We start from the raw sequence: 22,854 nt of genomic DNA, 5'->3' as shown, positions 1-22,854 counted from the left end.
CTGTTGTTCTAAAAAGAAGAGTCAAAGGGTAGCTGAATACAGCTAGCAAGAAGTGATCCAGCATTAGTCAACCTTGTGCTTCAGAGGGCACCAAGAGCAGAGCAAGCAATGGCCCGGCTGCACTTATACTGGAATATTTTAGTCCACAGATGATGTAGCTCTGGAGGGATACCAGGGATTGTCTGGAAAATGCAGCCAGGCACAAAGATGTACAGGGGGTCATCCAGCAACCTCTTCTTTTAATGAACTCTGTCCTCCTGTTGTGAAGAGCTACAGGCATCAGCAAGAAGGGAGATTAGCTGGCTGAGTGGGGCTGCATTTCCACTCTAGCAAACCTATGCACCCAAGTGCACAGAGGTGATTAGCAGCCAAACCCTCCTGGCTCCACTCCTGTTGTCCTGCAGGCTCCAGGTCTGCTTAGCATGGAATTGGTGAGGATGGAAGATCTCAGAAGTCTCCTAGATGATGCAGATAGGGCTGTGTTCTGGTGTTAAATGGGTGTAGGCTGGTACCAGTGCTTGTTATGGGGTGCAAAAAAGAAGAGGGAAGGGATGACTCCACAAAGGTCCCAACACAAAGGCATGAAAATGGGCAATAAGTGTCAAGCCATGTCCAACTCCTTGTACAATTTATGTGTAGCTCTGTGAAATGCATTGTGCTCAAATGCTTGCACCCCAGCTGCCAATAGGTTCACTCCCATCGATAGGGATGAGAGGTAATGGCTTTACTCTGTGCCAAGGGAGATTTGGGTTGGATATTAGGAACAATTTCTTCTCAGAAAGAGTGATGATGCGTTGGCATAGGCTGTTAGGGAAGTGATGGGGTCACCGTCCCTGGAGGTGTTTGAGAGCCGTGCAGATGTGGCACTGATGGACATGGTCAGTGGGTGTAGTGGGAAAGGTTGAGGTCATGTTTGGGGATGTGAGAGGTCTTTTCCAACCATAATGATTCTATGACTCTGTGATTCCTCTGCCTGGTCCCACCGCCATGTCTGTGTACAGCAGATCTCAGCCCCGTATGGCTAGAGAGGGGTACAACTCACCCAAACTTAAGTGAGAGCAAAGGGCAAAACGGCCAATTTTCCTAAACATCAAAGCCATGAGCTGCCAGCAGGACCCAGCACAAAGCATCTGGAGCCTGCAGGAGCAGCAGCTTGGGTTCAGCAGAGCTGTGTCTGTACAACAGCCGGAGGGCTCAATGTCCTCCAGTCAGCAGATCTCAGCTATAAACAACCTCAGGAGAGAAATTTGCCTGTCTCTCCTCTTGCGTCAGAGCTCCTCAAAGGCTGCTGTACAGGCTGGTTCTCAGCCCTTGGTGTCTGCTTCCGTCTGCATTGCCCTCCTGAAGTCAGTGGGAAGATGTTTGGAGCTGGGCAGATGGCCCCGCTGCCGGGCTGACGTCAGCCATGAGTGCGTGTGCGGGGAGGTGGATGGGCCAAGCTGCAGTGCCTTTCCGAAGCGTGGTTGTAAGCTAATAGAATAAACCATCCCTGCTCTGCAGCTGACCTGGGTGAATCACAGACAGGATATCCAGCTCAGCTCCCCCACAAACCACAGAGATCTCTCTCCGGGCCTCTCGCCGCATGCTTTCAACACGCATGTGTCACGTCCACCACCCAGACCTCAGCGTTTGGTCTGTGGGGTCAGAGTCCCGTGACAGCAAAGCTTCACTCGCACAGAGTCACAGGACTTCTTATATGACCCAAGGAAGCTGTGGATCACAGTGGTGATCCTTTCCCAATGGCTCCTGGTTTGCAGGCAGGATGTGCTCTGCCCCAAGCCGGCGGTGACCTCCTTCTCCCCGTCCCGTGATGCCGGCAGCCAGCTGGCTTTGCAGGCCGACACTCAGCTTTCCGCCGCAGCCCTCGCCAGGCTAACCTCACAGTACCTCGCTTGTGTTTGAAAAGGTGGAGCAGAGCCAAAAGCAACAGGGCCTGGTTGCAGGAGGAAATCCCCCGGCACTCTGGAGATGGGGACTTCACCAAGCGCACACTGCCCCGATTCAGCTTTTGCAGCAGGGAGGGAGGTGGGCAGAGACCCATTGCGGAGGCAGCAACCCACCTCGGAGAAACCCTCCCTACTTACCCAGCAGTGATGCTGTTATACGGATGGTTAAGGACCTCGATGTTTTGTAGAGATGTGCTTCCCCACACCCGTGTGGCAGATCCTGCCCCTTTTGTGCCACATGCCATCCTGTTGTGTGACATCCCATTGATGCAGGATCACCGGGGGTCTGTGCACCCACAGTGGGAGGATGGCCAGATGATGTAAGGCTGAGATTGGGTCTGTTCTAGGTCTGCATGAGCAAAGCGAGGAAGTTTCATGCCTTGTTTGCTCAGTGGTAAAGTTCAGCTGGTAGAATACCTCCATTTCTTGGTGGTGAGACTGAATGATGAGTTTCTACATGTCACTTTAGGCTAAAGGAACCTTTTTATGTTGCCCAAACCTTTTATGCAGAGGCAAAGCTTGCTGCAAGGGTAGGACCAGCCAGACAGGAACAGTTGGTGAGTTGGGTTGCCCATCTTGCTGGTGGCTGCTCCCTCTGGTTGTTGTGGTCTCCCAAGGAGGTCCAGTGGCAGAGGACAAAGTCTGGGCTTATAGCCCCGATTTGTTCATTCAAAGAAGGGAGAACAACATCCAAAGGCTTCTGGGTGAGGTTGAAAAGCGAAGGAGGTAGTTCTCACTGCTGAGTTGTGCTGATACATGAAGACATGGTATTTAGGATACCATAGCTTAGTTTGCTTTGGTCCATAGCTTGGTGTGTGATTCAGTGTTTGTGCATAAATGAAGGAATCTTGCATGTTCTCTCATCTATTTGTCAATTCCCAGAAATATAGGGGGTGTAACCATCAGGACGTTCATTATGAGAAGCCATTGTCACCTATTTCTCTCCCTACCTCTTTTGTTTTTTTTCCTTTTCACAGCACGGGGTAATAGTTGCAGATGAGGAGGAATATTTCATCGAACCGCTGAGCCCAGGAGCCAACGTCAGCGCAGGGAATGAGGGCAAGGGCAGCCCCCACGTTGTGTACAAGCGATCTTCCCTCCAGTACCCACACATGGATGCAGCCTGTGGCGTGCTAGGTATCTGTGCCCACCAAACATCTTTACTCCATCCCATTGCAGGCTAGGAAAGTTCCAATGGAGCAGGCTGGGAAAATCCTTGAGCCTCAATCCTACAAACCTGCTGCTGCTTTGGAGGCTGCAGCCATGTCTGCGGAGGAAAAGCCAAGTCCTAAATTCAGGACCTGGCAGGAAAAGGAAAGAGGAAATGATCTGCAGTGGCTTTATTGTCAGATTATGTCTGTGTAGTTTCTAAATCCACACAGCCCTTCCCCATGACGGAGCCGAGGGTAGGGCCCTGCCATAGAGAAGCAGCAGAGGTGCTGCCTGCAGTGGGGTGGGCAGAGAAAGGAGGGCAATGGGATGCCAGCAGAGCCCCTGGGAATGCTCAGAACAAGGACCAGGCTGGGTGTCTGCTGGGTTCATGTGTGATGCATACAGAGCCTTGCAGTGCCTTTCCTTCCCAGCACCAAATCCAAGCTATCCGCCCCTCACCTCTGTGATTTTGCAGCAGCCAAATTTCTTTCCTCTTCAGATGAGAAGCCCTGGAAGGGGAGGCACTGGTGGCTGCGGACGCTGAAGCCATCCCCACTGAAGCCATCAGGCAACCACAGCCAGCGAGGCCAGCTGCCCTTGAAGAGATCCGTCAGCACAGAGCGCTACGTGGAGACCCTGGTTGTGGCTGACAAAATGATGGTGGGATACCACGGCCGGCGGGACATAGAGCAGTACATCCTGGCCATCATGAATATTGTAAGTGTTATAACCACATCATGGAGCTTGGGGAGCCCAGAGGCTTGTGTACCCAGCAGCAGAGAGAAAGCTGAGTAAAGTTCTGAACTGTTCTGAACCCCGCATGTCTGGGTTTGGTAAAGGGTGAGACATGCTTTTCCTGTGAGATGACAAGTGATACAGAGGGAGCACAATGGGGAAGTGAGATCTGTTCCAAGATTGCAGTGCTCCTTCCCAGGCAACAGTCCTGACGTGCTGCCACTGCCCCAGAGCAGTGATACTCCGAAGCCTGCAGGGACTCTGTGTTGTACATTGGGAGGCACTTCAGGAGAGCTAAACTCTGGCCTCTGTGACCACACTAGGCCAGATCTAGACTGGGAGAACAAAGCCCATTCTTTGAACAGCATCTCTCATCTCAAATTAGCAATGCAAATGGAGCCAGCCAAGCTGAGAGACACATGGGAAAGCATAAGGACAGTGAGCTCTCACGCCTGGGGGCTGATCAGTGTGAGGGGTAGGGAGAAGTACCCCCTGATATCTTCCATACAGCTCTGCCTGTGTCTCTGGGTTACCGCAGAGGAGCTTCCTCTGCAGCATCATGTTGAGGTCATTGCTGGCAGCAGGATGCCAGGCTAGATGCATTAACATCTTCGACTGGTCATGCTGAGTCCTCCTGTGAGGTGAGATGAGCTTGGAGGTTATCCATCAAACCTATGAAAGCCCCTCTTGTGATGGTTCTTTGTCCTGTCCTCTGTAGGATCTCTTTTCATGGCTTGCTCTGTTTGCATTTCTAAAGCAGATGCCAGATTCGAAAACAATACAGTTTCAAACTGTTTCATCTGCTGTAAAACACCCACCGTGTGGCAGCAGATTTCTGGGAGATGCTGTCTCATTCCCTGCTGACAGGCAGCCAGCAAATATCCATCCCTAAGGCTACATAATGCCAGAGCCACAGAGCTTCCTCACCCTAAAGAGCGAGGTGTAGGTGCTGCAGGATTCCATCTTCACCATTTGAACCTCTTCAGAAGGAGACACCAAGATCTGAGCACGTTATAGGAGGCTTTGCAATCCAAATAGTGATGTGGAGTCTCATTCCCATTTCTGCTTCTTTTAGGACAGTATTTAGACCCCTCAGCAGCGCTGTTCTCCCATATGGGTGCCCAACATGCACCCACCTTCCAGCTGCCTGCCCCGTCACTCTGCTACCGACCTCATTTTTAAGACTCGTCTTTTCTTGTTTCTTGGAGGTCAGGTTGCCAAACTTTTCCAGGACTCGAGTCTGGGCAATATTGTCAATATCCTGGTGACCCGGCTGATTCTCCTCACTGAGGATCAGGTAAGCTGGTCTTTGCTGTGCTGCTTGCATTGTGTTGCTGCACTCCCTCTGGGGGACTATGTGTTCCCTCTGGATGTTACCCTGGGAAATCCCTCCACCCCATGCAGTCTTATGGGTGCACCAATGTTCCCAAAGGCAGCTGGGAACTGGTTTCAAGCAATGGGAAAATGGGACTGTGAGGATAAAGTGGCTTTTGAGAGACTTAATTAGTTCTAGTACCCCTGAAGGGGACGTGGTTTAGTGGACTTGGTGGGGAAGAGTTGATAGTTGGACTTGATGATCTTAGATGTCTTTTCCAATCTTAATGATTCTATGGTTCTAAAAAGTCTTGCTTTCTCTTGGTGTCTGTGAAGGGGGATGGGTATCTGGGCTGGTTTCAGTGCTCTTCTGGTATGAAAATCATCAGTGCCTTCACATCAGATCTTCTCTTGGAACATGTTGTTATATTGCTTCCATTCCAGCCTACATTGGAGATTAACCATCATGCTGGGAAATCCCTGGACAGCTTCTGCAAATGGCAGAAATCCATTGTGAACAGGAACGGCAACGGGAATGCTATCCCTGAGAATGGTATAGCTAACCACGACACTGCAGTGCTGATCACCAGGTAAGGAAGCTCCCAACCTTGGCAGTGCTGTCTTCCACCTCATCCACATGATTCCCCCAAGACATCCTTCCATGCATTCCCCAACAAACTGACTTGGCAGTGGCTGACCCTTGCAGTGCAGATTACTGCAGTTCAGATAACTATCATCCATCCTCCAATGTCACCACCTGCACCCTGAGCACCAGAGAGTGGCTGCTTGGCCAGCGGGGCAGGGGCTCTATAAGATTTAGTTGCACTTTTTTTTTCCCCCTATTAAGTGGTGAATCCATGTGCATCCCATAAGCCCATACAGCAATCAGGGGGACCAAGCAGAACACCCCCTTGGCCCCAGTCTCATCCTCCTGGGGCTGTAGCATCTGCTTTTCCTCCACACGTGTGGGACATGGGCACAGACTCTGAATTCTTCAGCCTCACACCAGATGTTTGAGCTAACCCTTAGCCACTCGCCGCCCAGCTTGGACAGCACCAGCACATCCGGCTGTGTCGCCCATAAATTCCTGATAACATCTTGCTGAGCTGTGGGCTTTTTGCTCTTGTGGAGACGTGTCGAATCGGAGCCTCCGAAGGCTTTCACGGATCTGCTCGAAACAAAGCAACAAATGTTTTTTACTTGTTTGGCTTCCTGCTAGGGGTGAGAGGTTTGGACACTTAGAGAGAGCACTGGAGGCCAAAGAGACAGGAGCCATCACTTAACCCCTTGTGTGCTGCAAGTTTTGCTTCCTCTCTTCTTTTGTTCCTATGAATCCACCAGGAGCGGTGTCAGAAGGTGAAATGCCCATTCAAGGAGTCCTATAAGCCACATCACAGTCATTGCCCTCAGCATCATGCACCCAAATCACAATTGGGTTGAAATGCACCTCATGGACAAGGAGCAGCACCCACCACCCAGCTGTTCCCTGTGTAGATTTAAACTCAGTGTTGCCACAGCCTTGCAAAAACCCAAATATTTGAGTCTGCCCTCCACGCAAAGAGCAGAACATTGAGAAGGAATGTAAACAGAAGCAGGGAGGGCATGCAGCTCATCTCTACAAGTAAACAACAATATTCACTCTCTGGCCTAAGCTCCGTCTTCTGGAGGTGCTGCTGGTGTCCCATTGCAAGGATTCTGCCTTTCAGCTGGGAGGAAATTGTACTTTGCTGTCCTCATTTAGCTTTTCCTCATTTGCAGCTAATGATGTGCAAACAGTCAGTTCCTTGATGCAATAGCTGGAAGTTGAGGCCAGGAACAGAGGAAAGAGTCATTTTGAATCAACGCATATTGAATCTGTTTGGAAAATTCTCAGTAAAAAGCAGAGCTGCAAAAAGAAAAGTCATTTAAAAAATTGCATTACCATTATAATGAAACTAAAGTGAATTCTGAAGTGAAATGTAACTTCAAATTGAATTGTGCGTGGTTGACAAAACTCAGTCAATCAGAGCTGCGTGTTTGATTGATATGATTTAATGCGACAGACCTGAGTGTGCAGACACAAAGTCCTCATCAGTCGGGGCAGCTCCATGAGCCTGATCCTCCCCAGAGGGAAGTGCCTGGCTCACTGCAGTGTGCTGGATGCTCGTGAGCAGTGCTGGGCCATCCAGCCAAACCCACAGAGCTTCAGGGCTGCTGGCTCACTGTGTTTCATCAAAACCCCACCTCTGACCCCATCCAGTGTTGTTCAGTAGTTAAGTGACCCATACGCTGGAGCTATGCTTAAAAAACACAGTGTGTCTCAGCCTGGGAGTATTACAAAATATGGATCTGAGGCATCTCTTACCTGTTGCAGTCTATTCTTTGTATGCCAGAAGTGTTGCGTGAGCTGTTTTGTATGTGAATCATGGGTAAAATTGAGATGCATTTGCAAAAGATTTTGGAGTGCATGTTGTTAATGCCGCCTTCTCCTTCTCTTTGCAGATACGACATTTGCATCTACAAAAATAAGCCCTGTGGCACATTGGGTAGGTTGGATTTTGCTTGTAGACTCTCCAAACCAGCACGTAGATCTTTGAGAGCAAGTGGTACAGGAGGGCTGCCCCATCCGTGTTTCCTAATGAGAGAGAGAAGGGGAAGCGCTCACCCAATGCTCCTGCAAGCACCAGCAGCAGAGCCAGGAACAGGCCCGTGGTTTCCAGCCCGCCAGATTGTGTAGCCTCCTTACTTCTGTAAACACTAAAAGCAGCAACCCAGAGGACGGATGGGCTCTGGAACGCTTCTCTGTTATATCCCTGGGTCAGGTCCAGCCTGATGATTAAGAACCGCTTGCATCTAGGGCTGGTCCATAGCCTAGTGGAGTATTCCTGGCTTAGCAGAGAGAAATAAGACTTTTTTGTGATGACTGTAAAGGGAGTTCTTTATTTAAACTGCTAGACGCAGACAGACCCTGCCGCTCTCTCTGGCTGTAGCTCCTAATTTGTCTTGCCCTGGTCTAGACTAAGCAGTCAGGGAGGGATTATTGCTGTGAATCACCGCAGTTAAAAAGGAAAATTTGGTGGATCTCTGACCTGATGTGGCTGTGGATGAGGTGCCTGGAGGGGTGGTGGTGGCTGGAGGGCTGGTGGTGGTTTGGCCCATTCCTAGAACTGAGTTTGTCCCTTCCTCAGCCCCTAGTGGTGGGGCACAGCTTGTGGCACTGGGAAAGTGGGTGGCAGAGAGTTGGAGGAATCTGCTGTCCGAATCCCAGGGGAATTTCTCCAGCCTTTCAGATAGAGACAGGTTGGGTTTCCCATTATGGTGGGTGTCAGCCAGGACCACATGCAGGTGGTCAGGCTGGATCAGTTGTCCAGGCTGCCCTGATAGGGTTTGAATGAGCCAATTCATCTGCTTTCCTTAGGCCTGGCCCCTGTGGGTGGTATGTGTGAACGAGAACGAAGCTGCAGCATCAATGAGGACATTGGCCTGGCCACAGCCTTCACCATTGCCCATGAGATTGGCCACACGTGAGTACAGTGCCAAGGAGTCCCCATAGGTGACCAGTGGGGAGAAATGTTCCTGTTGTCTGTTCCTGCCAACAGGAGCTGCAAAATCCTTCTCGAGGTTGATATTCTTTCTAATATTTTTGGTGTTGCTTTCTAGGTTTGGCATGAATCATGATGGGGTTGGAAACAGCTGTGGCTCCCGCGGGCAAGAAACGGCCAAGCTGATGGCTGCTCACATCACCATGAAAACCAACCCCTTCGTATGGTCTACGTGCAGCAGGGATTATATCACCAGCTTCCTGGAGTAAGAAATCCATGTCATCTTGCCTTCTTTTCTACCTCACAACCAGTAAACACCTCCAGCCTCTCACAGTCCCTTGTGTGGAGTGGGTAAAGCCAAAGAGAATCCCCCAAAGCACACAGCCCATGCACCTACTGTCTTGTCTCCCAGCACCTCACCCCACCCCAAGAGGCATGTGCTTTCCTTCCTTCCTTTTAACATTCCTGATAAAGATGCTAGCTCTGTTTACCCTGCATCTGTCAGACCTTTTGTTAGCTTCCATGCTTCTAGAAACTTCACACATATACTTGTAGCTTCTGGAGGCATTTGGACGTTGCTGAAGTTGAGCCAAGAATCACAGGGAAGGTGGGGAAGGAGGATCTGAGACAGAGCTGAGGCTGCACCCATATGAATGAGCAACTTAAGGTGTCTTTTGTCCAAAGCACCTTTAGGATCCAGGAGAAGGGATTTAGGCACCTAAGTCCCCAAATTTTGGTATTTTCACCTTGCCTGGGAGCTTTTGATGAGGGTTCAGGCATTCCCCAGGGCTTTTCTCAAAAACCAAGCAGTTGGGATCTATTTTGTTGAGGTTTGTGGGAGGATACAGGCACTGCCTAATGGAAGGACTGGGCAGGACTTAAATTACAAACGAGAGAAGCCAATGCGTAAGATCATCGTGGCAGGAGCAAGCTCGGGGCAGTCTGAATACCAGACATTTAGGGTCACAGACCAAAGCTGTGATGCTGCCATTGTAACATGAAGGCAGACATCCCAAGGGGCTGCCCTCCATCCCGCAAAGCTTGGCCATAGCAGCATGGCTTATCACCACATTCCACATCCCACAGCTCATGTTTGGCCACAGCGAAATCTGCCCTCCTTGTCCTTGACCCCTGGATGCACGGCAAGGCGTGGAGAACATCGGGAAAGCATCGCGGCCGTTGTCCTTGTGTGACCCCAAAGTCTCAGTATGGACAGCAGTGAATTTGTGGCAGCTCCCATAGGGGATCACATCCTGGAGAGCCCCATCCATACCAGAGCTGTGTTGTTAATGAGACCCCAGGACATGGGGCCAGGGGAGTGGTGACAGGGGCTGTGATTTAAGGAGAGCTCTGAGCGGTGAGGAAGAGGGAGGGAAAGGCAAAATTGTTTCTTGCAAAATTTGGATGTTCCTCCAAAGCTCTGGCATGCAGAAGGACGGGCTTGGAGAGCAAGGGCTCTCTCTGTGCTCAGCATGGCTCTGCTGCTGCATGGTAGGAGGGCAGAGGTTCCACCAACCCCTGCTTCTGTGAGCAGTACAGGGTCCTCGTACCCAACCATGTCATGCCAAATGGGGTCTGTAGTACCTGGACTAAGCAGGACAGCCAGGGGCTGGCAGTAGTCTGCAAAACATTGAGATTAAAACTTTGAGAGCTGCGTGTGCCAAAAGTGCTTCCCAAAACCCAGCCCTGGGGATGCAGACAGCGAGATTTCAGAGAGCCTTCTCAACACTGATTGTGCTCAGAGGTTTCCCTACTGGAGGGCAGTAAAATTATCACCCAAAGCAGCCAAGTGTGAGTGAGCTGAACCCCAGGCAGAGCCAGGTGTGCCGCTGCTGCTCTCCTGCTGTGCTTTCCCAAAAGCTTTTCCAAACTCTGATTCTCCTCTCTTTGTTTCCAGCTCTGGGATGGGATTATGCCTGAACAACGCTCCTCCCAAGCAAGACTTTATCTACCCCACAGTGGCTCCAGGACAGGCCTACGATGCAGATGAGCAGTGCCGTTTCCAGTACGGAGTTAAATCTCGCCAGTGTAAATACGGGGTAGAGAGCCTTCCTGCTTTACTATCGGTTCCCTGGGGGTGGAGGATTGGGGCTGCAAAGATCCATGGGGTCATTCCTCTGCTGCCAACATTGCTTTGCTAGCCTGCTTGTAATGAAGGGCACTTGCACGTTACCTGTGAGCTTTCCACCTTGCTTCCCTGGGAGAAGACAGAGGAGGTCATTTCGCATCCCACAGAGGTTGACTGCAGCCCAATTACCATCAGATTATCCCATGGGATCTCTTGCCTCATCACTCTGAGTGTATGGCTTGATGCTAAACATCCTCCCAGTGGTTTCATTTGCTCATCTTGGTGAACAAACACCTGAGCTTGGCTCTCCCAGAGTTGCCTGGAAATGGAGTGGATGCAGCAGTAGGAAGAGGCTGAGTAGCACTACTGACTACAGTCAGAGCCCCTCCTCATCTCAATCAGAGGCAGTGGAATGGAAATTTTCCACGTTTACATGCTTGTTTCCCAGCTCATTTTTAACTTGGTCAGGCTCTTCCTGTATATACACAAGGATCACAAAAGCACAAGATGTCCTTGCGATGACCCTTCCAGCCCGGCCCTTCATGCGTGTTTGGGAGAAACCCAAAGGGCACAGGGGCTCAAGTGAATGCACATAAATCTGGGTAAATGTGTACATCCACCCATCCCATATCCCATATAAACAAACTGCAGGGCAATGGTGCAAGCATCCCTTTATTTTCTGGCTTTCTCCATCTTCATGCTAGCACAGAGCAGATTATTAATAGGCTTGATGATAACGGGGTGAACAGATATGGCTGGTGGAGCTGGGATGTCCATTCTGTTGGTTACACGGTAGGGCTACAAGAGTTCCTACTTCCCAATAGCTGTAATAGCTCTGGGAGCATAACATGATTTTAGGGACATAGTTACTGGGAATGGTGGTGGTGAGTTGACAGTTAAAACTGATGATCTTAGTGGTCTTTTCCAATCTTAATGATTCTATGGTCCCGTGAAGGGGTCAATGCCTTTTTAAGTTGGAAGAGAGATTGTCTTTTCCTTCATCAAAGCTGAGCTTGGGTGATAAGCTGGATGGGTGATGAGCTTTGGGTGCTGCTGGATGGGTCCTTGTGCTTGGCCTCTGCAATGAAGACCCAGTAAAGGAGACATCCCCAGCCCTGGGGAGGGGACTTGCTGCACTGCCCCAGCCTTGCAGCCCCAGCACGGGGTAAATCCTGACCTCGTCTCCACGTCTTTGTCTCTTTCTCCTTCCCTCCCCCTCTCTCTCCCAAAATCTTTCTCTTTCCAGGAGGTCTGCAGTGAGTTATGGTGTCTGAGTAAAAGCAACCGCTGCATAACCAACAGCATCCCTGCTGCAGAGGGGACCATCTGCCAAACCAACACCATTGAGAAGGGGGTAAGGAAGCCCAGAGCACATGGCGAGTTGGCAGTGGGTGGGTGAATCCCTTTTCCAGCAATAACTGTGGTTACTGGGGGGTGCAAAGCTGATTCAAGAGCACCCACCTTCCTTGAGAAGCTTGTGTGCAGGAAAGCAGATGGCTTTGAGAAATGCATTAGAATTCTCTCAGCTCTACTGGAAATTAGATGGAAAGGGATTAGGCAGCTCCTGGGGCTGAACATCCCTGCAGCTCAAAATTCATCATATCCAAGAGCAATTATTTTCTCCTAGTGATTTTCTTCCAGCTTTTGTCACTTTCAGATATTTCTGTTCCCCCCCCCCCCCTCCACTTACTGCTGGTTATTTCTTAACCAGAGGGTGCATCCTGCACCAGCAGTCCCTGTGCCTCCATGCAGGGACACCAGAAGGGCTGTGCATGCTCTGCATGTGGTTGCACCTTTGCTAACACACTGCTGTGCAAGCAACCAGCCATCCTGGGAGGTTTATTATTCCCTGCAACTGGGCTGCCTGGCTTGAAAGGAGCCGGGAGAAGCTGTGCCAGTAGCTCCAGGGTGGGTTATCAGCTCCTGGAAGGAGCACACAGCAGTTTCTTCCTTCCTGGGATTATCTCAGCCCCTGAGATGCTGTGTCTGGCATTGTGCCTAGAGAACAGCATTGGGTCTGGCAGTGTCCTGCTCCTTGCATCACTGTTGACTCCAGGGGGTGCAGGATCCTTTCCAGGTCCAAGGGAAATGTTTCATAGGCGAATCTGCATGAGCATCCCTGCTATCCCCATGTACACAGCGCATACAGATGGTGATGCTGTGACTCAGACTAAATGGTGCCCAGGGAGATGTGTGTGCTCTCTGCGATGGCAAAGTTCGTTCCAAGGCCAGTACAGCCCAGTGTTCAAATTTCATGGGATCCAATCTGATCCCAGCCCTCCTGTGTCCAAAGGAGGCCAGGGAGCTATCTGAGAGGAGGAGAGCGTGTCGTTATCAAGGTCTTTGAAGCTCTGTCTCTCCCCAGTGGTGCTACAAGAGGGAATGTGTGCCCTTTGGCACCCGGCCGGAGGGTGTGGATGGTGCCTGGGGATCCTGGTCATCGTGGGGTGAGTGCAGCAGGACGTGTGGCGGCGGTGTGTCCTCCTCTGTCCGGCACTGTGACAGCCCACGGTAGGTGTGCATGCATTTGCTCAGACAAACCCACTGCATGCTGGCAGCTGGGCATGCAAATTCCTCCAGGCAGAACCTGTCCTTGTAGTGGAAGCCTTGGTGTTCCCATAGGTATGGGACCCAGTGACCCATGGCACCCAGGCCAACCAGTGCTGGCCTGAGGCAGCCATCTGCCACCCATGCTGGCTTGCTGTCCTGAGCTGCTTTTTTCCTCTTATTCCCTGTTTGCCAGGCCTACAATTGGAGGGAAGTACTGCCTGGGGGAGCGGAAACGCTATCGGTCCTGTAACACCGATGTGAGTACTGTCATGCTGACATAGAGGAATGCCAAGGGGTCAGCAGGGCTTTGGCTTGGATAAGGAGCACTGTGCTGCAGTATGGAGACAGCAGTGAGCTCTCTGCATGGCTCTGGGGTGTTAGGCACTGCTGGGCCATGGGGCTGGGTGAGGCAAAGCATGCTGTGCAGACAGCAGTGGAGAAGAACCAAGCAGGATGGAGCACGTTTGCACCACCTGGTTCAAAGGGCAGATTGGTGGTACATGCTTAAGGGGCTTTGGCATCAAAAAGGGGCCCCAAAAGATAACAAGGAAAAGATCAGAGGCTTTCAACACCAACACAGCAGCAGTTGCTTTGCACTCAGCTCCCAGAACCCCATTATAACACCTGGCTTCCCAGGGGTGGGCGTTAGACCTCAGAGGGAACAAAGAGAAACAACTGTGCTGCAGGGTAACATAATTCAGCTTTGAATCTGGGAGATTACAGCTTGAATGTCCACGGGCTTGTAGTTAGGAAATAAGATGCTTCCCCAGTACCAACACCATGTGCCATCCTACAGCATTGGGCAGAGCTTGGTGTCCATCTCATGGTGCTGGTGCTATCACTGCTGGATCTGCAGCCACCTAGCAGTAAGGCAGTGCTTTACCTTTGTGTTCTCTCTGTCTCTGGCTGCAGGACTGCCCACCAGGGTCCCAGGACTTCCGAGAGCTGCAATGCTCTGAGTTTGATAATGTCCCCTTCCGAGGGAAGTACTACACCTGGAAGACATACAGAGGAGGTGAGTGAGTGCTGCTTGGAGCATCCCTTGGCAGGGCAGGGCTGGAGCAGAGCCATGCGGTGCTTTGGGTCTCCCACCTCTTCTAGGACAGGTTCTGTGGTCCAAGTCCTCTAATGGGCAGTAGGTCACCATCTCTTTGAGAACAGGTCCTGCAAGCTGTGTGCTGCAGGTTACCAGGCTGTCCTGCCATGCCCCCATCCTATGTCACTCAGCTCTGTGTAATTACTCTTCAACATCTTTGCTCTGGCAGAACCAGCAGCACGGGAGCTGTTAAACTGCTTTCCTTGAGGCTGATTCTTAATTACCGAGTGAACAAACACAGAGAGAAGAAAAACAAGTTGCTAAAGCAATGTAAAGAACCACTCTATTTAGTCCAGGACCCTCATCCTGGTACATGATGAGGGAGACAAAGGGGAGAGCTCTACCTGCACCACCAGGTAAAGCTTCAGCTCTTACCTAAACAGAAGGGATCCAAACCAGGGGATCCTGCAGCATTCCTCCCTTCCCAGGTCAGTCCCCATGTGTCCTGCCTGTCTAGCAAGAAGGGGGGGGGCAGGCGGAGGCCACTATGGCAGAAATCTCTTAATAATGAGAAAGAACAGTGCGTCTCCTTCATGTAGTTAATGAACTTGACTGGGGAAATCCTTCACAGCTGTGTAAATAAGCACACCTCCCAGCGGGGCTCCTGCAGCCAGAGCAGATGTGCTGAGGCTGCAGGGGATGGATCAATAAAAATGTAATAAAATTGCAAAGCAGTCAGTCACACAAAGACCCCAATGGATGCCAAGGTGGAAGATAACCCTGCAGCCAGAGCTGCCCTTGCTCAGACCTCTTTCTTCCCCAGTGGTCTGAGCCCAGGGGATGGTTTCTCAGTTGCACATCAGCCTTTGTATTTTAATCCAGCCCCAAATGATTTCTGCTTTTTAATTAGACCCTTCCTCTCACTGCTTCCTCTCTCATAAAATAAGGTGATAAAACCTGTCTTCTTCCTGGGAGGCTGTAAGTGTTGGCACAGCCACAGCTTGAAGAGATGTCAAATCTCCAGGTTGGCTTTGGGGGATGATCACAAGGAGCTGCATTATTTGGCATTTACTGTTTGGTGTCAGAGGGTATCACTGTCTTCCCATTCAGGCACACAGGGCACCGGTCCCATGGGCATTTTGGGACAGGACAAAGCCACCCACTGAAGCCTGGTGTCAGCCACAGAGTTGCTGTGGATTGAGACTGAGTTCTCCATGGGGCCACACCGTGCTTTCCTGGTGGTGATTTATAACGGTGCTGCAGCCCAGACCCCAGGAACGAAAGGCAGCCCCAGCGAGAAGTGCTGAGCTCAGCAGTCAGCAGATACCTTATGGAATGCGGCTTTAATTGTTTGTTTATTTTGTTTGATTCGCTTAGTTATTCATTTTGCTCTTGGCGGATGCAAGAGCCAAGAGAGGGAGGAATGGCTTACAGGGTTGGGAGAGGGCTGGCGAGGAGCAGGGGCTTGCAGAAAACAGGAGATTTCTCATCATAAACTGTAATGCGTTTAAATTCCACTATGGGACAGAGCTGGCAGGAGGAACAAAATATCTTTGGAGTACCCACAGCAGATCCCACTCTTGCTGGCCTTGAATTGCTCATTCCACTGTGTTTTGTGAGTCCTCTGGGTCACACCTTCCCTGTCCCCCATCATGGCTCTGATGCTGCAAGGGTGCAGCAGAGGTTGGCTCTCCATAGGGGAGAGCAAATGGAGCACCTTCTCTAGGGGATTGCCCAGGCATTCTGCTCCACAGCATGCCTGCAAGCAGTTGAATTCCCCTCTCCTGTCTCCTCCCTCTCCTCCCTCCCCTCAGTTTACTCTTCCTTTCCCCCCACCCCCAGCTGCTTTGCATTTTTGTGCTCCCAGGCACAGCTGGGCCACCCCTCCCCTCCATCTGCCCCTTTGATGTGTAATAACGACTTACAGATTTAGGAGATTTCGGTTGCTGCAATGTAGGGGCTTCCCAGCTCTGGCAGGCAGCTCATGACCGCCGCCAGTGCCTGCAGGAGCAAACTGCCAGGACCTGGAGATACTTCTCTCTGTTGGGGTCCTCTTTCCTTTCTCTCCTTTGACATCATTTTAAACCTCAGCATCTTTCCTAGGAGGGGTGAAAGCCTGTTCCCTCAACTGCTTGGCCGAGGGCTTCAACTTCTACACGGAGAGAGCTGCAGCCGTGGTGGATGGGACGCCGTGCCGGCAGGATTCCAACGACATCTGCGTCAATGGGGAATGCAAGGTGGGATAGGTTTAGTGTGAGGGCAGGTCCAACATGGTTACAGGTATCACTGTGGTGCAGGATGCCATCCAGAGAGACATGGGCAGGCTTGAGTAATGCTTCCAGGAGAACCTCATCTGGTTCAACAAAGCTGAGTGCAAGGTCTGTATGTGGATCGCTGCAACCCACACTACCAATCCAAGCTGGTGGATGTTAAAGGATTGAATAATAAACTCATAGAATGGTTAAGGTTGGGAGTGGGCTTCAGGGCCCCACCAGGATGGCTAATATCCCACTGCTCCTTCCCACAGCACGTGGGCTGTGACCGTGTCCTGGGCTCTGACGCCAAGGAGGACAAGTGCCGTGTGTGTGGGGGAGATGGCAGCTCCTGTGAGACCATCGAGGGCATCTTCAACCAGTCACTGCCGGAGGGAGGTAGGGGGCAGGCAGCCAGCATCACCCCCCTGGGGTCCACCTCACCATGGCCATGTTGGTGTCACCTGTGTATCTCCACTCTGATGACAGCTGGCACCCAGGTGCCTGGCTCCAAGTTCCTACCCCCCTTCCCATTCTGTTTAATTGTGATGGGTGGCTAAACGAGCACCTCTGCTCCTCCGCCATCTCATTTTGTGTTTTAGCCCCAGGTAACAGATGACATGCATTGCTGATGGGATGGGACTGGCTGTGGGCTCACAGGCTGAACTCTGCTGCTCACAACCCCTCGGTATCTTGCAGGTTACGAGGAAGTGATCCAGATCCCCAAGGGCTCCGTCCACATCGACATTCGGGAGCTGAACCTCTCCATCAACTACCTAGGTGAGGAGGGCTGGGGGATGCTGAAATCCCAACCAGATGCTGGCTCCAGGCTTTTTTCTTTCCTCTTCCTTTTCTGTCCTTTGCATGATGTGCACCAATCAAAGAAGGGTGGGCAAGGTGCTTGAGTTCCCTGACTGTGCCCCCCAGGACAGTTCTATGGGCTCAGAGGTGCTCCAGGTAAACTGAGGACTCCTTATGTCCATCCAAGCTGGATTTCTGTGCACTGGAAGCACAGCCCAAGTTCATATCTCTCTACTGCTGCCACCAAGGACTGTCCCTGTGCCCCAGGTGGGAAGAGAAGGAGCATCCTTTATCCTCAGTACTACAGAACTTCCTCTCTGCCCCTGAGCATGATGTCAGTACCAATGGGTGAGGGCAGGGGTGAGGCAGATGTGGACACAGATGTGTCAGAGGCAGAGCATGGGAATGTGGGTGGGAGCCGGTCTCCCTCTAGTGCTTTTCTTAAGCAACCGCAACTGGGCTGCCCTCCTCCTCCAGCAGTCCAGATTCAGTGTGCACAGCTGGATTTGAGCCTGGCTTCTTTTCCTCAGCTTGTTCCACTGCCTGCTGCTCCATCACTGCCCTGGGCAGCTGGTCCAGCTCCCTGCAGCATCATTTCTTCTCTCTCCTCCATTGATTTGGGCATGTGCTTTGTTTTCCTGCTGAATCTGTTTTCCCTGTCCTGGCAGCATTGAGAGGTGATGCTGGCGAGTTTTACATCAATGGGAAGCTCTCCATTGACCCACCACGGCGCTTCGACATCGCAGGCACCACATTCCACTACAGGAGATCCCCAGATGAGCCTGAATCCCTGGAGGCCCTGGGACCCACCAATGTCACCCTCTTTGTCATGGTTGGTAACAGCGTGTTCCTTTGTGCCCCCACCAGACTTTGTCTAAAGGGATTTTGTGGTGTCTACATGGGAATTAGAGCTAACCAGCCCTTGTCCTTGCTACTCAGTGTAAAAGGGACACAGGGATCAAAGGTAAATTGCACTAAATTCTCAGGTTTCCATCCCTTGATCTGCCAAGATATGGAAATATTCGTTTTGAGAGTGTATAGGATCGTGTTCTCTGAACATGTCACCTTCGTGCCTGTTCAAATGTGCTGCTACATCCATGGCAGAAGGGGCTGAAAGAGGGAAGGGAAGAGACTTCAGCCACCCTGAATTCCAGACAATGGGGCTTGGGGACACCATCAGAACAGCCACAGCTGTGCTGGCTTCTGTAGCACTGATGTGTTCTCTACAGGTCCTCGTACGGACAGAGCTGCAGGGGATCCGGTACAAGTTCAATGCTCCCATCAGCAGAGATGCATCCAACCAGTACTCATGGCAATACACCCCGTGGACCAAGTGCTCAGTGCTGTGTGCAGGAGGTGAGGTTTGACCTGGTGTCAGCAGAGGGAAGCTCTCCCTCGGATCTCTTGGGCTGCTTCCCATGGGGGCAGACAAAAGGGTTTGCATCAGGTCTTATTGTAGAATCATTTGATTTGGAAGGCTCAAGCCTCAGCCTTGCTCTGACCCCATTGCCTCCTTCTCTCGGCAGGCAGCCAGATCCAGTCTGTTGTGTGCAGGAAACTCTCCGACAGCTCGACGGTCTCCAACCATTTCTGTAGCCCTGAAACCAAAATGCTGGAGCGGCAGAGGCCGTGCAACACCGAGCCCTGTGCCCCTGCGTGAGTACCACAGGTGGAGGGAGCATGGATGGAAGAAGGTGAAATCCTCCCCTCTGCCACTCCCAAGTCACAGTCCTCTGCTAGAGTCCCTAAGGGTGACCCTGCCTGGGCAGATGTCTGCTTTGTGCCCTTTGCATCTTTGCTTTTCTCTCCATCCCCAGCTGGGTGATCGGGAACTGGTCCGAATGCAGCCGAAGCTGCAATGAAGGTGTCCGCACACGCAGCGTCTTTTGCAAGCGTAAGATCTCTGCCACTGAAGAGAAGACTTTGGATGATGCCTCCTGCACCCAACCACGGCCAAAGATGCTGGAGCCTTGCAATAACCAGACGTGCCCTCCAGAGTGGGTTGCTCTGGACTGGTCTGAGGTAAGCACTCATCTGCTGCTCTCAGCTGCCCAAGAACGTGGTGTAGGTGACTGGTAGAACCATACAATCATAGAATGGCCTGGGCTGAAAAGGCCCATGGTGCTCATCCAGTTCCAGCCCCCTGCTTTGTGCAGGGTCACCAACCACCAGATCAAGATGCCCAGAGCCACATCCAGCCTGGCCTTGAATGCCTGCAGGGATGGGGCATCCACAGCCTCCTTGGGCAACCTGTTCCTTAGCATCACCACCCATCACCACTGGTGATGCAGCCCATGGAGAGGGTATCACGGGGAGATGTCCCCTTGCAGTTTAACAGACAGGAGCATTGGTGGGCAATGCTACCACTGCCTTTGCTCCTTGTTGCACGTCTTGATTACATGCGTGTCTCCTCCCTGCAGTGCACTCCAAGCTGTGGGCCAGGTTTCCGCCACCGCATCGTGCTCTGCAAGAGCGGCGACCACAGTGCAACACTGCCCACCTCCCAGTGCCCCGAGGGCTCCAAACCCCCCACCAGCATGAGGTGCAACCTGCGGCGCTGCCCACCCCCACGCTGGGTGACCGGCGAGTGGGGAGAGGTATGGATGCTCCTTCCTTATCCCCATAGATCCCACATGAGCCTTTTACCAGCATCCTTGGTGGCATGGCTGTCAACATGTCAGTGTGACATAGAGTTGTCCCCACAGCTCCCAGCCCTGCTGGAGGGATTCCCTGAGGCATTTGCAGAATGTGCCATGAATTTCTGAGCAGCCCCTGCCTTGTCAGCAGTGCTCCCTCCCCTCCAGCCAGGTGAAGACTGAGCACTTCACCTGCTCTGCAGCACAAATCCCTTAGATCTATGGCTTCAAACCTTATTGCTACCAACAAGGAAGGGTGTCCTGCCATGGCAGTGGGGCTGGGTGGGTGTCAACACCTCATTCACAATGAGCCCCAAATGTACCAGCACCCCCCCAGCCAAGCTGTAGTGTGACGTGGGGGGTATTTTGGGACAGTATGGCCATAGCTGGGACATGGCAGCAGCACAGCAGGTGGCTGGGCACAATTCAGTGTGTGTGCAACCACAAGGACACCTGGTGGTCACTGTGTGGGACACAGCTCATCCCTGGGACACAACAGTGTGCTGGAATGGCTGCAAGTGGAGCTACCATCGTTCCCTCCAGCATGGCAATGCTGGCAGCCCTTTTGATGTGGGAGCACAGGAGGGCTGGGAAAGGGTGATGGGTCAAGGCTGCATGGACAGACCCTTGCAGAGAGCCCTGGAACCTTGGATCAAGATTCTGGGAAGCAGGGCTGGAGCTCTCAGCTGTGTCACTGGTACCAAGAGAAGGAACAATTGCTTCAAACACCCTTTGCACCTCCTGGGAGCTGCTGTGCCCTCTTCCCCCACATCACAGTGTTGTGTTCTTCCCTGCAGTGCTCTGCACATTGTGGCCTTGGCCAGCAGCGGCGATCCGTCCAATGCCTGGCTCATACTGGGCAGCCCTCCAGTGACTGCCTGGAGACCCTGCAGCCCCCCGGCATGCAGCAGTGCGAGACCAAGTGTGAATCAGGACCCACAGACAACCCTGAAGGTGAGGGAGGCAGTGGGACTGGGGGAAAGGATTGAGCCCCACCAGTTTCAAAGCCACAGGGCACAGCTCTGGGTGTTGTAGGGTGAGGCAATGGTAACTCCACTCTCTTTTGTCACCTATCCAGAATGCAAGGATGTGAACAAGGTGGCCTACTGCCCGCTCGTCCTGAAGTTCAAGTTCTGCAGCCGGACCTACTTCCGACAGATGTGCTGTAAAACATGCCAGGGGCACTAGGAACACAGTTACCCCATGGGAAAACTGGAAGGCAAGAGCTGTGCCAGAGGGCCAACGAGCCGGGCCCTTCCTCTCGTCCTGGGAACCTTCCCCTGGGTCCAACACAGACTCTGGTCGTGCTTCCAGAGGGAGCCGGTATCACCCCACCTGTCCCCCCAAAGACACGCACCTTTCGTCCCCAAGCATCCCAATGGCAGGATCCCAGTTAAACCACTGCTGGCTGCTGCAGAGACCACGGCCGAACACGAGAGGAGCAGGTCAAGGTGGTGGGAGAGGGAGAAGCTGGGCAGAGCGCGGCAGCAGGGACATTACTTGAAATTCTGAGACTGTTATTTATTTCATAGCGGACCCAGGTCCTGCAGGTACCGAAGCTCCCACGTCCCAATGGCCGGGGACATGGGGACGAGTTTTCAGGTGCCATGGGTGATGTGCTTCTGGGTGATGGAGACGAGCTGCCGTGGGGGGCAGGGTGGGAGCAGGGCTGTTGGCTTCGTCATTTGCGCCCCATCACTTTGGGACCTGCAGCGGGTGATGGAGAACAGTGAGCGGAGCAGTGACACCAGTTTAACTGGGACAGGGAGTTCTTCCAACTCTCTTAACAGCCTACTTCGATTGGGGCATCCCTCTATTTTTCCCTAAAAGCCCTTGTCACTATTATGACTATATTTTGATTCCAGAGGCACCTCGGAGCTCTCAGGGCTGAGGTGTGCTTGGGGTTGCATGATCCCTTATGGGGCGTTGAGGATGTGCTGGGCTGCAAGAAGCAAAGCCAGGGGGGATACAAGAGGAGAACTCATGGCCACAGTGTCCTCATGGCCAACCTGTGAAGTGGGACCTATCTGTGCCCAGCCCTGGCTGGGTCCTCCCCAGGGAATGCTGCAGCCTCCAAAGGTGCTTTCCCTCTAAGTGTGCTTTTGCCTCCAAAGGTGCTTTGCCTCCAATGGTGCTCTGCCTCCGTCGGCATCTCACTGCATGCACCTCAGGGTGCCAGTCCCAATGCCACCCCCAGGAGACCTCCAGAGATGGGAAGAGAGCAGGTTAACATTCTTTCAGGTCCCCTCCTCCTTGGCTAAACCCACCCATCTCCACGGACCACAAGCAGCCTGTGGGAGAAGACCCGAATTTGCGATGTACTGAGCATGTGCTTCATGTTACTAGTATTATTGTGGGGCCTTTCTGCATCACAAAGAGGAGAAACCTTGTCCCAGGCTACGCTCTGTCCCCCATGGAGGTCATCCTCAGGGTGCAGGGTCAGGGTCAGCCCCTATCCCCAGAGCAGACCCCTCCAGCCCCGTTGTGTCCCTCTCCCGTCTATTTTTCCCTGCTCGGAGCCGATCGCAGCTTCTCTGGTGCTCAGCAATCCCCCTTTGGCTGGTGAGCGGGTGTGGGTTTGTCTTCCTTCCCAGTGCAAAGCTCCATTCTGAAGTTTTGGGAGGGGGGTGTTTTCACCTTTTTATATAGATATATATAATGGAAAAAAAAAAAAAAATGTTCAAAATACTAACTCTGAGGAGGAGCGACGTAACGGCATGATTTATAATAAAGGAGTAGCTACGATCCCAGGTGCAGCTTCTGGTCCCAGTATTATTTCTCCACTGGAAAGCCTCAGTCCTGGGCAGCTCTGGGCAGAGGCTCTGAGCATCCTGGATCCAGGC

At 52.2% G+C, this 22,854-nt stretch overlaps 1 protein-coding gene across 8 annotated transcripts in view; it reads left to right on the top strand.

The window, feature by feature from the left end:
• The window catches only part of ADAMTS10 (ADAM metallopeptidase with thrombospondin type 1 motif 10), a 37,610-nt gene extending 14,849 nt beyond the window's left edge, over window positions 1-22,761 (top strand). For 3 of the 8 annotated variants that reach the window (XM_015886630.3, XM_032440986.2, XM_085517583.1), the window contains exons 4-25: window positions 2,924-3,083; window positions 3,598-3,815; window positions 5,047-5,130; window positions 5,592-5,737; window positions 7,629-7,672; window positions 8,545-8,650; window positions 8,787-8,933; window positions 10,566-10,707; window positions 11,983-12,090; window positions 13,102-13,247; window positions 13,480-13,543; window positions 14,199-14,301; window positions 16,426-16,559; window positions 16,850-16,973; window positions 17,274-17,354; window positions 18,044-18,207; window positions 18,605-18,731; window positions 18,902-19,031; window positions 19,193-19,397; window positions 19,796-19,972; window positions 20,809-20,965; window positions 21,090-22,761. In XM_015886630.3, coding sequence (XP_015742116.2) covers window positions 2,924-3,083; window positions 3,598-3,815; window positions 5,047-5,130; window positions 5,592-5,737; window positions 7,629-7,672; window positions 8,545-8,650; window positions 8,787-8,933; window positions 10,566-10,707; window positions 11,983-12,090; window positions 13,102-13,247; window positions 13,480-13,543; window positions 14,199-14,301; window positions 16,426-16,559; window positions 16,850-16,973; window positions 17,274-17,354; window positions 18,044-18,207; window positions 18,605-18,731; window positions 18,902-19,031; window positions 19,193-19,397; window positions 19,796-19,972; window positions 20,809-20,965; window positions 21,090-21,199 — 2,877 coding nt within the window. In that variant the 3' untranslated portion in view covers window positions 21,200-22,761. Of the gene's footprint in view, window positions 1-2,923; window positions 3,084-3,597; window positions 3,816-5,041; window positions 5,131-5,591; window positions 5,738-7,628; window positions 7,673-8,544; window positions 8,651-8,786; window positions 8,934-10,565; window positions 10,708-10,737; window positions 11,621-11,982; window positions 12,091-13,101; window positions 13,248-13,479; window positions 13,544-14,198; window positions 14,302-16,425; window positions 16,560-16,849; window positions 16,974-17,273; window positions 17,355-18,043; window positions 18,208-18,604; window positions 18,732-18,901; window positions 19,032-19,192; window positions 19,398-19,795; window positions 19,973-20,808; window positions 20,966-21,089 lie in introns of those variants that run through there. The other 5 variants (XM_085517584.1, XM_085517585.1, XM_085517586.1 and 2 more) reach the window with 3 other exon arrangements.
• The last annotated feature ends 93 nt before the right edge of the window (window positions 22,762-22,854 follow it).

The sequence above is a fragment of the Coturnix japonica genome, chromosome 16 (genome assembly GCF_054131305.1).
Source record: "Coturnix japonica strain WE chromosome 16, WE-NBRP24, whole genome shotgun sequence".
NCBI lineage: Eukaryota > Metazoa > Chordata > Aves > Galliformes > Phasianidae > Coturnix > Coturnix japonica.
Note: the sequence above shows the minus strand (reverse complement) of the source record. Positions and strands in the feature narration are given on the sequence as shown.